General features: G+C 33.8%; 1 protein-coding gene across 3 annotated transcripts in view; it reads left to right on the forward strand.

Moving 5' to 3' along the window:
- The first annotated feature begins 10,620 nt into the window (after positions 1-10,620).
- LOC111050926 (endoplasmic reticulum junction formation protein lunapark) overlaps positions 10,621-18,316 on the forward strand; it is a 76,869-nt gene continuing 69,173 nt past the window's right edge. For all 3 annotated transcript variants that reach the window (XR_005572991.1, XM_022337310.2, XM_039441509.1), the window contains exon 1: positions 10,621-10,933. Coding sequence is in view for 2 of the 3 variants with exons in the window: in XM_022337310.2 (XP_022193002.1) it covers positions 10,907-10,933 (27 nt within the window). In the remaining variant the exon portion in view is untranslated. The remainder of the gene's footprint in view (positions 10,934-18,316) is intronic.

Genomic DNA, 18,316 nt, shown 5'->3' on the forward strand with positions numbered 1-18,316 from the left:
AGCCTTGTCACTAAAGTGTAGTTAGATTACAAAAATGGCTAAAACTACATTCACGCCACCTTGTTTACCATCTGAATTGTTTCCTATGAAAATCGAGTTATATACATTTTCTTGAAGATAATAAAAGGACACAATTTTATTTTTCTTTCGATTGTCATTATGAACAAATCTAACATAACCTTAAAAGCTCAATTTTTGAGTTGATGGCTTTGAGATAAGTTGAACACTCAAAACAGTATTTACGAAAAAATATCAGATACTTACAATAGGTATTGATTCAGAAAAACGTGGATTGAATAATAACACCGTACACCGGTTTCAATATCACATCACATAGACATTTTTGTTATTGTCTATTTGGCTCTAATTTAGCGGCTGTGGACTGTGGTAGCGGATTTTGTTGTTGCTGTTTCTGTTTGCTGGAGTTGAGAAATTTTTGAATGTTGTTGAAAGACCAACGATGGTCGATGGTTCAATATCGAGACGGTTCCCTTTCACAAAATATCAATAATTGATAATTACGGTACAGTAATAATCACAACATTACATTTTGATTGTTTGATAGCTACATTATCGTAATTTCCATTAAATTTATATTTATTTGATTCAGTTCTGTTCATCTTCAGAGTCTTTCTCAGAACAGTTTGCCTTGAGACAAAAACAATTCTTTATCAATTCTACGTCGTAGTATTTGACCGTTCCTTAGTATCTCTGAACTCATACCAGCATACAGAGTTCAGCATACAACATTCTGTCAACCAGAAGGGGCTCAACCAACTGACCCAACTCCCATTTGACCCAACCTACCACTAGACCCAATTTTTTAAAATAGAGAAAAACCGCGAAACCATTTGACCCAATAGACATCTGACCCAATATACCATTTGTCCCAACTCTATGAATATCAAAAAACCAACTGACCCAATTGACATCTGACCCAACCTTCCACTTGACCCAACTACTGTGCTGCACTCTGGCAAAACGTCTGCAATGTTCCAGGGATGGTTACACTCTACCTACGGTCTACTCTTCAGGTAAAAGTCTAGAAGGCCTTGAAACCAAGCACAGCTGTTTTGACAGTTCTTGCTATCTTTGAGGTTAGATTTGTGTTATTTTGTGATTTTGAGGTTAGATCTGTATTATTAAATTTGGATGAGGTTATTAGATTTGGTAAAACCACCATAAAAGCATCTTATCAATCAGTAAATGATTGATGATTATTCAATTTGATATAGGTAACTTTTCACAACTAGATTTTACCTTACTCCAAGTATTGTAGTCTATTGTTGCTATCATAGTTTTTATTAAGTCAGAAAAAAGCTGTTGACAGGTATCCTACAGCCTACGATATAAGTTCTGTAAGACAATGGAATTGAGTTACCGTATTAGAAATAGAAATTGGAAATGAATATTTATGGACATTCCTTATAACCTAGGTTAAAACCTACAACATAAATAATAGTAGAGAATGACTTTGATGGAATCTGCCTTAAAAAATTTCCTCACAAGTTTCTTTCCTCAGTAAATTTGGATAAGTGTTTCTAGAATACATCGATTTAGAGTAGCCTACCTACATAGTTTTATGAATATTTCAGAAGCTATGTTTCTGGTTGTACTATTTATTTACTGAGAAATAAACAATTTGCACAACAAAATTTGTAAAAAAAATCAAATAATCTCCATGATATATAGTACCCTACAATTCTCGGTTACTGGTACTTATGAGACTGCATTTCTCAGTTGAGTTATTTATTGAACTGCACTTTAAAAACCTAGAAATTTCAATAAAATATATTAACATTTTATGAGTTAGTCTGTAGGCCTACCGTAATTTATTAGGTCTACCTATTAATTAATAGTTTCCTCAGGAATGTGATTGAACATTTCCTCAAACAGCACCCTACACTGATGTTTATTCTTCAATTGTAACTATAGGCTAAATAGTTTAAATGATTACAGTAGAGTTTACAAAAAACAAGAGTTGATGAAACAAAAATATAATACTAATATGCTCTAATCTAACAGTCATGGGATTTGTAAAAAATAGCTCAATGGCATTGATAGCACAATTGCATTGCTTGAATTTGATGGTGACCGCAATATCCAGATCACTATAGTCCACATGTCCACTTGCGCTGAGAATGAAATTTGGTCGGTTACCCTAGCGATTGAAATATAGACTAATGAATATACTTACGATTTCAGCTGTAAGATCATATTGTCAACTGAACAAGGTTCAGCTCATGAAACTCTTATTTTTCTCATTCTTGTTAGATACCCTACCAGACTAACATAGATCTGCACATCATTGCTGATAAATAAAACTTTACTTTGTAATGATTATTAATGAATTTACTATTGACCATTGTTGGCCATTTATTTGTTGTTATATTATAGAAGATACATAGCAAATGAAATCAAATTTCCATTATAAATGTGGTCTTAATAGTGGATCAAATTGTTTCCTACAATTTTAGGTCAAATTGATAATTTTTGAACCAATATTAACCGAGCTTGAGTCAATTTCCCATCTTTCCAGAGGGTCTTCTTTGCTTGGACAGACTATGCCTATTTCACTGAATTTGATCCAAGGTCAAATTCAGGATCATGGTGATTAATGGGTGAATAAATGAAATGACATTGCCATTTTATTCATTATTATTTCATATTCTAGCTCTAGAATGGATAGATTCTATTTCAATGTTTACTAATTCACATAGCAGAGATTGAAACATAATAGATACTACTCTATTTCCACAAGAGTATATATTGTTGATTTTTATTAGTATTCTACCTACCATATTTTAATCTTTAAACAAGTCATCATCAAGTGTTTCTCGTGGACTGAAATTTCCAATATTTTAAACTACTGTAGCTTCAAATAATAATTAATGCATTTAATCTTCCATCAAGGCATTTTCTAATTCCATCAAGGCAGTTCAATAATTCTGAAATACAGTTCAAGCAGTCAACTTTGAGAATAATTATGATTCCCGCTTTTGAAAACAATACTGAAAATGTAGTACCAAATGTCACCACATAAGTAGGTTAGTCTTGACCGTCCTGACATCTACCAGAAAATATCGGAATGTCAACTGTCATGGCTGTCAAAGGAGTACCACTCATCAAGAAGGCATTGATGTTTTGCGCACCATAAACTATGCCACGAGAGCGCAGCACAGTAGTTGGGTCCAGTGGTAGGTTGGGTTAGATGTCAATTGGGTCAGATGGTTTTGTGATGTTTATAATATTGGGGCAAATGGTATATTGGGTCAGATGTCTATTGGGTCAAGTGGTTTCGCGGCTTTTCTCGATTTAGAAGAATTGGGTCAAGTGGTAGGTTGGGTCAAATGGGAATTGGGTCAGTTGGTATGCACCCAACCAGAAGTGTTAGGTTCAACTCACACTACCATGAATCAAATCGTATGACTCCATTCGAGGATACTCCAGTCTCTCTACCCAAGACTTTCTTGCTCATTGTCACTACTTCAGTTCCATTATACTCCATTTCCAACCTCACATTTCTTTAAATATGAGATCCAATTGGTCACTACTGCACATGTAACAAATTTTATAATAGTTATAATGAATAGAATATTGTCTTATCTAATTCTTATTATTGTCTTGTCATGTCTTGTCTATAATAATAAAACATCAGTTCCATGAAACATAACCTCATTTTTATCAAAAATACTTGGTACTACACAACTCAAGTCGCTTCTCAACCAACATAATATTGAGGAGACAAGAATCGACTGGTCTGAGTGTCACCATTTTAAAACAAAAATGCTGCATCCCATAAGTGTGAGTTGAGCCAAAGTCAACCAGAAAAGTGTGTATCAGGGTTAGCATAGGTTGGAATTGCAACAGTTAACTATGATAATATTTTATGATAACTAAACCTATGTATAATATTTGGACAAATTGAAACTAAATTAGGAAATTGAAGGAGTTTTAGGCAATAGCCTGTTTTTTCTTTTCCGATCATTGTATTGTTTGTGCTAACCTATTAAATAAATAAATGATTAGATTCACTTTATAGAGTAAGTTGGATTGATAATACCACAGAGTTGCCAATCATCATATTTTAACCACCTTCTATGGTCGATATTGTGGATGGCATAGTTCTAATTATCTCGATAATCCAATATCCAATAATAATAATAATGCTGACATAGTGCACAAGGACCATGTTTTGAAGTTTGAGTTGATTAGAGAGAGGGTTCCTTATTACCAAAATACTCTCAATCCAATAAATGAGAACAACACCCACAAGATATACTGAGACAGATCTATGCTGACTGATTAATAATTCCACACAATAGGCCAGATATAATAATCATTGTGATGAATAATAATAAGAAGGGAAACAGTAATAATACATGTGGGCATTCCATGCTGCTTCAACTTGGTACCATAGTACTATAACTAGACTGCTGGCAGGCTTGCTTCACTCACTTTATCCAACTATCAAGGGGGCTTCACTCCTGGACTCCAGGCTGGATCATCCAGAGAAAAAATCAGCAGGCTTGCGTTACTGGCCTGCATTCTTTATTTGAGCTTGCCTTCTTCCATCAAAAAGTCAAAAGAGACTTCCAGGCTCGATTCAACACCAGTTTTATTTAAATTATGTAACCATTGATGCAGTATTGAGCACCGCTACTGATATGATAAATACAGCTGACTAGTTACCATAGTTTGTTATCCCTTGCTAAATCTCATTTTATCATGTTCCATCACTATAGAGTTCAATACTGTTATTTAAAGCCTATATATTCAGATCCAAATATTAGTATTTTCTATATCAATTTAATTGACAGAATTCTAAACCACAAGGAGAAGACAGATCAGTGAAGTGCAACCTAACGTTTTTCAAAATACAGATCTTCCAAAAATATTAAAACCAGAAACGTTGGTAACAGATCCAGACTCAAATACTGCGGCCTCCCATTTCAAATATTGGAAAAGAACATTGGACAACTCAATTCATATCAATTCTCTGAAGAAATCAAATCGAATGTTCTAATTACTCTATTATCTGCTGAGAACTTCATAATAATTTCAGAATATAGCTCTTATGAAGATGCAATCTTGGCTTTGGAAGAAGCATTTGTACCAAAGAAAAATAAAATACTGGTGAGGTACTTACAACATAGAAGCAAAATCAAGGAGAATCTATTGATATGTTTTATCTGCAGTTAAAGGGGTTGAGTATGGAATAGTAATTTTCATTTCGTAAAACTGTTGTTCTAGTGTTTGGTGAAATCGGGACTAGACTAATCACAGATCATAAATCCATAGCTTTCATGTTTGACGGTTCATTTAAAGGAAAGATATAGAATGACAAAATTCCAAGATGGCGCCTGGAATTAGCACAATATACTTATGACATTATTAATTTACCAACCAGGTAAACAAAACATTTCTGCTGATGCTCTCTCCCGTGCATGTATAATGATGGGATGTATCACAAACAAGCAGAATTTACTGAAGTTCCATGAAGATCTTTGTCATCCTGGCATTACAAGGTTTTTTCATTGGATAAGATCCAATAACCTTCCACATTCAGTAAAAGATGTAAGAAAAATTTGCATGAGATGCAAAATTCGCTCAGAGTTGAAGCCAAGATTCCATTGAGGGAAGATTTTTGGTAATTTTTCATGGATATTTAGTATTATACTAAGTTGTGGCAGCATGGATGCCCACATCTATTATTACTGATACCCTTGTCAGCTTATTCATCACAATAATATTATATCTGGTCTATTGTGTGGAATTATTGTCCTGTCAGTCAGCATAGATTTGTCTCGGTATATCTTATTGGGTGTTGTTCTCATTTATAACAGACATATACCAATTTCTGGAGCTTAGATACAAAAACAAAGGCGAAATCATGACCACCAGATCTCTAGCCCAACCTATGAAAAACGGAGTACCGCAGGGATCTGTGCTGGGACCATTATTATTTCTTCTATATAATAAGAGAGAGTAGGGTTGTGTTTGTATGCATCAAAACATGTCAACTTGTGGATTGCATACCGAAAATACGGGAATGATTCAGATCTCCAAATTTTACACATAGATTCTAAAAATATCAATTTTGTGCACTTCAAAGCCCAAATTTCAATTTTCCTTCTAGATTTTTCAGAAATTATGTACAAATTTCATCCATGGAACATCATACGGCATACCTACATTGTTGTAGGATGAGTTTGTATAAGGGAAGCTCATAGAGAAATTGATACGCTGATAACAATGTGTAGTAATATTGTGTTTCAATACAGGAAGCTCATGTTTCGAAACAGGAGTTTTGATACAAATGCTGGCAGCTTATTATAGCGATTGTGATAATATTATATTATTGTGAGTTGTCAAGTTTTTAATAACAACCTATTGATTTCCAATCTTTCGAATTTTAGAAAAGCTGTTTTTTGTCATCTTTAAATACAATATTAAACACTGAAAATCATCTACCATACAACACTACTGGTGCCAGTACGAGCGGTGAGCTAAATTATGTTATAAAAGTATGTAAGAGTTTTGATTTCAAATGAAATCAATACAATAATCTAGCCAACATACAATATTGTTCCACTGACAAATTCCTAAATCGGTGAAATATTGACAAATTTTCTCAACATAAGAGATTTATTTCAAGCCTATGATGAAGGTTAGGTAGGTACCATATGTACTGATATCCATGTATTGGGGACGAAAATTTGTTGAACCCAATTAAGGAGCTATATTATTCAGATATTTGAACAAAAATTTAAAATGATATGTTTTTAGTTATTTTGAACAAAGTGCTATAAATAATAATTTTTCATCTATTTTGGGGGCAAATTCAATCGCAGTCCATCCTAAAATGTAACAGCATCTTTGAATATTGCCGGCATTCTCTGCAGTTTATTTGTATCACTTAACAAATAGTAGATGCAAAAAATAATGAATATTGTTATTAATTATCAGACAGAAACGAATTGAATCTTTTTTTAAATGAAATATACCACATTTATTTTCATTCTATCACTGAAAAGATGGGTACGGGGAGACACAAACTGTTCCAGTAAGAGTAAGGATGATGCGATGGATGTGATAACATTGTTTCAAGCCATTTAATTCCAACCTCAGACGTGGCATATTGGTAAAAATTTCAATTTTTTTTTGTTCTCAATTTTTTCCCTCAGAAAGTATTATTAAAAATTATTTTTGAAGGAAGTTGTTCTCCTTACGATTGAACTTGGATTTCATCAAATAATTATTCATTGTAAAATTTTGCAATCAAGTTAATTAATGAATTATTAATAGGTAGTTAATATTTCCAAAAATCTCCAGTATTATCTCATGGATTGTCATTATTCATATGTAGTAGACTTGCTATAGTTTCACTTTTCTACGATCTTTTCATAAACTGATATTTTGTAATCAGCATTATTACATTTCCAGTAAGTTATTAATATTTACAGCTCAACATATGGTATTATCTCTAGCGTATTTACAGGTTTTGTTTCTATTGAAACTTAGAACATCATGAACAGTGGGTTGTACCCAGAAATAAATCATTAACGAGAAAGAACCGAGTTTAGATAGAAGTCAATACAATTTCAGTTAAATTGAATTGAGGAAATTTTTATTATCATTCTTCAATGGTCATGAAAAGCTGAAAATGGGACAATAGTTAGTAGAGGAATAAGGAAATGACAAAAAACAAAATATAGATTTATAATATTGCAGAAAATGCAATTAAAATTATAGCATCACAATTTATTATCCAACCTCGGCTATCTAACCATGTGGACTATGTTTATTTTTAATCTCCACTCACATTTCTGAATTTTTCAATTGTAACAAGTAGTTAGAAAATCATTATTTCAATGTGTTCTTTTTATATTCTTTACTAGCAGGTGACCCGTGCTTCGCAAGGGTTTATTTTAAAACTTTTCAAACTGAAAACTTGACATAATAAAATATTCGAAATTTGAAAATAGGCCTACAACCATCCTCGGCTAATGAAGAATCTTTATGCAAAATTTCAAATCAATCAGTCCAGTAGTTCAGACGTGATGATGCATCAAACATAATTTTCCTATATAATTTCCCGTACATAAATGAGCCAGCTCTTTCCATTATTATAGTATAGATGATGCATAGACAGATGATTTATCAGTATCTTTGAATGAGAATAACTTTTAAACGGTTTGAGAAATCAGTGTGTAGTTCACCAATCATTTTCTCTTGTATTTCTGTATCAAAATCATGTATTTTGATACAACCTTCCAATTTAAAAAATTAAGTTGAATTCAAAATGGCGGAACAATATTTTGATGCTTCGAGATTTTTTGGAATTACACTTGATGCACACCTGACATGGGACAAACACATTGGAAAGTTGGTAGGTGAACGACTATCCTCAGCCCTCTATGCCATCAAACATATAAAGGCAATAGCTGAAAAAAACTGCTCTGATAGCTTACTACTTGCTATCTGCTTCATATATGGGTTATGGAATAATAGCATGGGGAGCAGCCCCGCATTTTGCAAGTTCTAATTCTCCAAAAGAAAATGATAAGAATAAAATAGTTATTTGTGCAACTAGTGCGCAAAGTGCCACTTTGCTGCACCGAAAGAAACATTTAAGCATGAGCCGTAGGCGAGTGAGGAATGATGGTTTCTTGAGTGCAGCAAAGAAACTTTGCACACGTATTGCACATTAAATTCTTCCTACAGTTACCATAGAATGTGAAAAGTCAGTAACAGATGGTGAACATGTCCTATACCAAATAAAATGTTTGTTTGTGCAAATCTTTAGTATTTTTAATGCTGATAATAGATATTGCAACCATTCCACAACAAAATTATTTCAAATTTTGTCTGAATGACAATAGAATGAATATTATAAAGTTATATGAGATTCAATTATAATAATACTTCATCTACAAGAAGTCATCTGCAAGTGTAGAAATGGCCATATCACTTGTCTGGATAATATATGTATTTTGAGCCATCAATGAGCCTCACAAACGTTATACTTCACCCATGACTAACAGTTTAATATTCTCCTATCCAAAAACAAAAAAGTTATGCAGCAAAACTTTGCTTATACTTAAACGGTGCCCATTAATTTGTTTTATTGATTAATTTGTCTATGCGATCAAAGCTGTAAGCGTATGTTTTAATTTTTCTATTAATTTAAATAAATAAATAAGTTAATAGGCCCAGGACTGATCAAGAATTAGGCTAGTGATCAGCTCTCAGGACAGACTTCTAACCTGACCATTCTATGAAATTTTTATGTGTACTATTTATTCCAGTTCCAAATATCCTCAATTTTGAGTCTGAATGATATATTATACACAATTGTGTAAAAATAAAGTTTCAGCTTGTTTTTTCTTGTCAATACATTAGTAAACGTGTCAATTTGGCCTTTCTGCTTTTCTGGCCAATTGCCCAGTAGCCGCATGAAACGTATAATATTAAGGTTATACTGCATTATTTAAAACGTGATTAAATTATATTATATAGACATTACATTTACCTGAAATGCTGAAATTCAATTCACTGTTGAGTAAACAATAATTTACCATACGATACACACTGCAAACCATACTTCATACAGGATAGGATCCTCACTGTAATATCCCTATACATATAAAAAAATTCAAACCAGACAAGCCACACGGATGAAATATCCACGAGCACAACACGAGAAGAGAAAATGATTTTGAAATTCCCCACAACAGACTACAAAAATTACAAAAACAACCAGAATCTTCAGGGTGTAAATTTTTCAACTGCCTACCAGATGACCTCAAACAGTTTGAATCTCAAAACCAATTCAAAAAGATCTGACTGATAACCCTCTGTATTCAGTACAAGAATTCATGGAGCTAAGCACTCAAGGGATATTTCGCTGAAAGCGGATCTTCCGCTGATACCCTGACCTCACCTTCCTACCTTGCCTGACGTGCCCCTGATCTCAATGATATAGGTGGTAAAAAGAAAAGTAAAGTATATTGGGAGTATATTAGTAATAAGCGACCCTCTCTCTAATCAACTCAAACTTTAAAGCAAGTTCCTGGTGCACTATGCCAGCATTATTATAATATTATTATTGGATATTGGATTATCGAGATGTCTGTCTGATTTGAATGATGCTATCCAGTATCCACAACATCCACAAAGTAAAAGTAACAAGTAGGTATCCACCATAGAAGGTGGTTAAAATGTGAGAATTGACATTTCTGAAGTTCTATCATTATCACTGAGCACTGTCTCATTTTCACTTAATAAAGTTATTACGATTCAAATTTAATTTTACCTTATTCAACAAGCAATTCAACAAAGATATTGATAATAATTCACTCTGTAAGTATATTTCCGAACAAATAATTTCTGTCTACTCTCAGTTCCAGCAATTTAAAGCTTCTAAAAATATATGTCTATTTCTTCTAGCTTGTGCTCAAAAGTAATCTTAACAGTTCATCATTCAATATAATTTAAAGTTCAATTGTATTTGGTATTCAATGACTGATTTTGAATTTTGATGGAATGAGTTATATTTATAATACATTTTTATAAAGTCCCATTCTACATTTTTGACTACTCTATTCTTTACTATCTATTGTCTCTCCAGTCTCCACATCATTCAGCTGTGCGGCTGATTCTCGTTTTTGTCAAAGATAAGTTTTCGACTTTTCGTTAATTTTGACTTTTTGACTTTAAATGCCAATCAAGACTTCGATTTATTCTTAGGAGAAAGAATGATATTATGAGTATCGTATTGAGCACTTGTTATTAATCGTGCACAATCTGTGAACCGTTATTATGATGGCTACCGGTGAATGTTATTAATCATCGATACTTGCCAAGAATAGGTATTTGGATTCCGGTTAACCTTTGTTTCACAATGGGGTTGATAATTTCAAGATTTCGGGTAAGTCACTAAATTAATTCAGCTCTTAGAAATGTGCGTAGTTGATAGAATAAGCTTATGCTATAACTGTCATTTTTTAATTTTATACGATTTCTATATTATGATTTCATCGCTCTGTAGCCTACCTAAGCTAACCTATATTGGAAATAATTATATTGGTGGATATGTTTGCCTCTATTTTCAATTGAGATTATTAGGCTACATTGTAATTGTCACGATATTAATGTCGTAATAATTTAAACATTGTGCTGTTGGAAAATTTCCTTGAAATTGGTCTGCCAATATGCCATGATTTTCAGTTGTGATTTTTCACTAACATGCACTTGCTTTGCTGCAAATGTGCAAATCCTTAGCGACGGCTCTAGACACGCGGCTAGAGCACATAACCTATAAATTCATTAGATACAATGATTCATTAGACCCAATGATTCATTAGATAAATGAATATCACACAGTGCTTTAAGGGTCTCTTCACATCTATAGTGAGGTCCACGTTATAATGACAGTATTTGATCAACTTTGGTTTTGCTATCCTTGTCTATTATTCGACAAATCCGGTGGTACTATCCTTTTCTAGGTCCGCAACGATGCCAATAATGTTTTTTACAGTGTAGAAATATAATTAATTAATGCAGAGAATCGGCATCGCTATTCTTCTATCTTTATCCACTGCCATTATAGCCTAACATGGACCTCACTATAGCGTAGCTTAGCTATAGGCTATAGGAATACGTCTTCGGCAGACGTAGCCGACGTATCTCCTAATGTTAATCAATCTGCCCATTTCACACGAGCATAGCGTGGATTTAATATTGGGAGATAGGACAGCTACGTCCTCCGATGACGTATTCCTAGCTTCGCTACGCTAAGTATGAAAAGACCCTTGAAGCACTAAGCACATAACTTATAAATTCATTAGATTCAATGATTAAACCTCAAGGTGTGAATAGACATAATGTTCTATTGCACTCATTTCAACAGAGAATTAGATTGCTTGGTAGGATGTTACAAAATGTATGGCTGGTTAAGATAATTCGTTGGTGTGATTTAATATGTGGTTGAAAAGTTTGTTCGCCTTGGAACTCGAATGAATTTCAAATTATTTTGGGGGCTATAACTTACTTAAGTGATTTGAAAAATCTCAATGACTTCTGTATTATTGATAATAGAGAACAGGATTATTTCGAGTATACCTGACATCGTCAGGTTGTCGATTTTAAAAAAACTGCAGAAAAAGTAGGCGAAGGATCGTTGGCAATTTGACTAATATTTTTTGGTAGCTCCAAGGGTATGGTTTCATTGGATGCGTGTATGAATGAGCATGTGTATGTCAGGTCATGTATAAGCTGAGTAGGCCTAACTAATACAAAATCTAAAACGCGCCATTGAAACACGTTGTGACTAGCTGCTTACACTGAACGCAACCATCAGGGGCACGCGTATCCAATGAAATATGTTTCGTTAGAAGTCATCAATTTGAATAATTATCATAAGTGAAATATTTCACAAAATGTATTTAACATTCATGCTGACGAAGGATCGCAGTCACTTTATAGTAGAGGTGAGTACAAAAACGACCAACTGTTTGAAAGAACAGTTTGGATGAGAAAAACGAACGAACAGTTCTGGTCTACCGAAGAAATCTTTCTTCTACCCCACCACACATTTCGCTAAAATTCCCACTATTTCTGGATTCTCAGTTTGGTTCCTTGTATCGAACATAGCCGTTGGAAATAACAGTATCAATTTCTAGTTTACCTCAATTCGCTTTGCAAACTGTTTTCTCAACGTTTGTTCGTTGTATCTAACATAGCATTTGGGAATAACTGTAGGTGTGTGGAATTAAAACTGTTGAAAATGCTAACTTGTTTTTTAGAACAGTTGTTATCCAACAAAGAACAGTTCGTTTACGTTTTTCTATAACAACAAAACCGCCCACCTCTACTTTATAGCCAAAGACTGTATTCACACTAGCGCAAATCAAATCGTACGACTCCAGTTGCGGATATTTCAGTCTCTCGGACCATACGACTTGTGTCGCATACTCGCATGTCTTGCTCACTACATCTTATTCGAAATTGTAATTATCGAATTACTTTCATCAAGATTTATATATTTTTATTTTATCACAATATCTCTTGTGATGTTTATTTATTCATTGAAAACAAGAATATATTATGTTCTTGTATGAAGCATATATGTCAATGTAATTGTATGATATAATATGAATAATTCCACATATTTTCTAACAAACTTGATAATTGAACGTGTACTCGTTCATGTTCACGCTAATCCACTTCATTTCCTAACCTCACTTTATTGAAGTGAGTAAGAACTAAAAAGTGACTATAGTTGTTTGGCGATCAGCATGTCGAGTCGCCGAGCAACTCAGTTCCAGATTCTACGATACAAATGGTGTCTAAGTGACACAATTTTATTTTATTTTGAAAATACATGCTGCGTTGCCAAGACACGAATCTTGAATGCATAGAGCCATAGAGCCAATTACTTACATGTTCACCAGAATAATATTGAAGAAAGTAAATTTACATGGTATCAACCTGTAGATTGGGTGTATAACATATGAAGTAAGGGTATCAATCTAATTAGATTTTTAACCCATCAACTGATATCTTTTTTAGGCCTATAGAAATTGCAGAAGAATTTTAGTATGAATATGAATTTTCAATCTCTCAAAACGTCTAATGTCCTTTAAATGTCCTCAAAATTCAATAGAAACCTATTGAAGTCAAGTTGAAAAAATGTTCTACCTATTTACACAAAAGGACAAAAACAGCTATGATGCTTTGATATGGTGAATATTATCATTTGTCATATCAAACCTTACATAATCCAACTCTGTTTTTTAAAACATCTCAACTACTTCGTCGATAGCCTTCCTCGTAAATCGAACGAGTTTATTCGGTACACCCTAACCGTAACCAAACTAGTATACCCATAATTCAAAATCTGGATAATTTACTATCGTATTATCACTTACGTTTTACTTGCTTGGTCCTCCCAACAATTGGGATGTCCACATTTATTTTCTTATAACAGGGGTACTGTTTTGGAACTCAGTTCCTGTGTTGAAAAGTCTGCTCCTGCACATAATTTGCCGTCATGTAGTAAGGCCTTCCAATAAAATACTGGGCCATATGAATAAAGTTGAGCATTTGCTCATAAGCCTACTTATAAAATATTGAGCATATGCTTCATTTTCTAAGAATAAACGTGAGCAAAACCTTTTGCTCATGCTCATCAAGAAAATAGTTTGAGCATTTGCTCAAAGAAAATTCAACACCTTCTGTTGTAAAGCAATCACGAAGAAAGATGTCGTGTAATGTTCGTTTATATGCTGACAGCCAAGGCAGGGATGTTCACAGGAGCTACAAGGGTGACAATAATAACTTCACGGCCATGATCAAACCAGGAGCTTGCTTCAGGGATGCTGTGGAGGAGTCTGGTCAACTGAACGACAATGATGTCAATGTCTACTTGGCTGGCTCAAATGACATAGCCTGCAATGAGAGAGAAGAGCTGCATTCTGCTCTGAGAAATAAACTGCGTGATCTGCAAAACCGGAGGGCTGGCAAAGTGATTGTGTTTTCTGTGCCTCACAGGCATGATCTTCCACGATGGTCTGTAGTCAACAAGGAAATTCGGAGGGCAAACAAGGAGAACTCGAACTTGTGTAAACATTTTAGAAATGTCACTTTCGTGGATATCAGCAACTTGGGTAGGAGATTCCACACATCGCAGGGCTTCCATTTGAATTCTTTGGGGAAAAGATACGTGAGTGACAGGATCATGGACGTGGTGTGTGAGCTAGCTCAACAAGAAAAAACATCTGACTCAATCCCCCTCAACTATTACACTAACTCTTTTTTAGGAGTGGATCGAGTTCTGTAGGATTGTCGTGCTCTGAATCCCAAAACATTGTTGGTGATGCAGAACAGGCAGACCCGGAATCACAGGTTTTGCAGTCTGATTTTGCAATGTTTCATTGGAATGTGCAGGGTGTCATGAACAAAACTGATGAGTTGGGTGATTTGATTAGAGAGCATAATGTCAGCATTTTGGGTATTTGTGAACACTGGTTGAAAGCTTGTGAGATAATTGAGGTTGGTTTGACTGGCTATAGATTGGCTAGTGCATACAGTAGACCTATAGAACGGAGGGGTGGTACGGCTATTTATGTAAGAGATGATCTAGAATACTGTGAGCTTACTTACTTGAAGGAAATGTCAATATCCAATATATGTGAAGTTTCTGGGGTTCTTGTTTCGAAATGGAATGTGATTTGTCTTGAGGTGTATAGAGTACCAGATAGGTGTAATTTTGATTATTTCATTGAGACGCTTCACGTTGTTTTGAGTGTAGTATCACAGAAAAATAAGTCAAATGCATCCATTATTCTCAATGGAGATTTTAATGTTGATTTACTGGTGAATGATGTACATAGATCTATTTTTGTCAACTTATTAAATAGCTTCAATCTTAATTTAACTGTGTTTGATGTGACAAGACCAAGCAGGATATGTATTGACAGAGGAACATGTATAGACAATATGGCTACTTCCATACATAAAGATAGAATTAAGTCTGTGTCTGTTATACCGACCTTAGTATCAGATCATCACTCATTGCTTGGCTTATTCACGTTGTCTGGTGGAAATGACTTGAAGCAGAGTGATAATGTTTCTCGAATCATTCGTCCGATTAATAATAGTTGTAATAAAAAGTATTTCACTCTTCTACTGAGCAAAGTTAATTGGTTGGATGTATATGCAACAGGCAATATTAGTGAGAAATTTGAGTACTTTTTGAACAAATTTCTAAGTATAGTTGATACAGTTTTTCCTCTAAAAACGGTCAAGTCCTCCAAATTGAAGAAAACCCCAAAGTCTAGATGGTACACTGATAATTTATCAGCTCTCAAAGAGGAATGTTTGAATATGTATAGTCTTTACAAGTACACGGGTCTGGCTTACCATTGTGAATTGTATAAGATATTGAGATCCAGGTATAAATACATGGTATTTCATGCTAAGCGTGAGTATTATTGTAATAAAGTATTGCAGACTAAAAATAAATCACATGCTATTTGGTCAGTTATAAAAGAGAATTTGAATGTTAACGATAGAACATCGGTACCACAGGTAACTGATCTCACAAGTGATAAATTTAATAAATGCTTCCTTGATAATGTAGAGTCAACAAAACAAAATATCCAACAATCAAAACATGATATGCCATATTATTTGAATAAATTTGTTCATGCTAGACAGAATAATATCAACTCTGTTTTCTCAGTTGGCCATTTCAGTGTTGAAGAGGTCTATAACGCCATTTTTTCTCTCAGTAATAGTATGAGTTTGGATGTGTATTGTTTGAATTCTGCTCTTTTAAAACTTGCTGCACCTTATATAGTGGAGGTATTGTCATATTTATTCAATCAATGTGTTAAAGAGGGTGTAATTCCATTGTGATTGAAATTGTCAAAAGTTATTCCACTGTATAAGAGAGGTACTAAATCTGATTGTAGTAACTATCGACCAGTGTCAATCATACCAATTATTGCTAAGGTTTTTGAAATATTGCTGAATACTCGATTAGTTAAATATTTTGAGGGTGAACAGCTTTTTTCAGATAAACAATATGGTTTCAGATCCAAAAGAGGAACCAATACTGCAATTCGTAATTTTGTGAAAGCTTGTGTGGATGCTTTAGATAGTAGAGAAAAGGTCATGGGGAGCTGGTATGATATGAGTAGAGCATTCGACACAATATCCCATGATATATTGTTATATAAGTTGAAATACTATGGCTTTGATCGGTTTGCTTTACAACTTTTTAAAGAATATTTGTCAGGGAGGTACCAATCGGTTTATTTTAATGGGTCCTTTTCAGCATATCTGCCTCTCAAATCAGGGGTACCTCAGGGATCCATATTAGGACCCACATTGTTTATAATATATGTTAATGACTTACCATTAGCGATAGGAGACGATAGAGTGAATACATACATGTATGCTGATGACTTGGCAATTCAGGTAAATAATAAATGTTTAAATTCAGTTGAACGTTTTATAAATGATGCAAATACTGTTATAAAAGACTGGACAGCAGCCAACTCACTTAGTCTGAACAGCAACAAAACCCAAACGATGAATTTTTACTTGGCTAATTATTCAAAAATGGGGAGGTGAAGTTTTTGGGTGTGACGTTGGAGTCAAACATGAAATGGGGCATACACATTGAAAATATAAGTAAAAAAGTTGCTAGGGGTGTATTTCTCATCAGGAAATTTAGACCTTTTGTCAATGTTGATGTATTGCTGTCAATTTACTATGCACACATTCAAAGTCATTTGTCATATGGCATAGTGGTTTGGGGACACTCGTCTGAAATGAAAAAGCTCATGATTTTACAAAAAAAGAGCTGTGAGAGCTATTTTTAATGTCCACTGTAGAACTCATTGTAAACCTTTGATCAGAGAGCTAAGAATACTAACGGTTCCATCTCTTTTTATTCTTGAGTGTCTGTTGTATGTAAAAAGTTACATGCATGAAATGCAGACAAATAATTACATTCACAATTATGGAACACGCCAGAAGACATTGTTGCATAGAAGTCAATGTAACTTACAACTAACTCTGAACAGTTTTCATGAATTTGGAAAGAAAATTTATAACTTGTTGCCAACGGAAGTCAGAGAATTAAATATGAGCAGTTTTAAAAAATGCGTGAAAGATATGTTGTGTGAGCTTTGTGTCTATAGTGTTAATGAGTTTGTAGAATGTTTGACACTTGATAACACATCTATAGACATATAGAATATTATTGTTGTTGTCCTGTTTTTATATTGTTGATTTGTTATTACTATTATTATTGTTAGTGTTACAAAACGTTACCATACTTATTCATGTATTGATGAATGAAGAATGTTATAAATTGTAAATGTACCTGACCTTGTTATACAATTTGTTTTGTAATGACAATAAACAATTTTGATTTGATTCAAAATTGTATGAATAAACTAGAACATTTGCTCAACTTTTGAAGCTTTAAAAAAGGTGAGTCTAGTCTAGAGCAGCTTTTCACCTTTTGCTCATAGTAAAATCGCTCAACTAATTCGTGTGAGGAAGAAGAAACTATGCAATCTACACAAAAGTTGCAGATATTTTTGAGACTAGTTTAAATAATTATTAAAGCAAGATTGACTGCTTTTTCAATAGATTTAATATCATTCAAATAAGTGAAATGTTAATTGAATTTGTTATCAAAAGTAATATATCATCATTATTCCTACAAAAGAATAAATAAAATGATACCTATAGATGGAGTTCCAATGGGGCAGAGCCCTAGTTGTCTTGTTAC

This window comes from Nilaparvata lugens, chromosome X (genome assembly GCF_014356525.2).
Source record: "Nilaparvata lugens isolate BPH chromosome X, ASM1435652v1, whole genome shotgun sequence".
NCBI classification, from domain to species: Eukaryota; Metazoa; Arthropoda; class Insecta; order Hemiptera; family Delphacidae; genus Nilaparvata; species Nilaparvata lugens.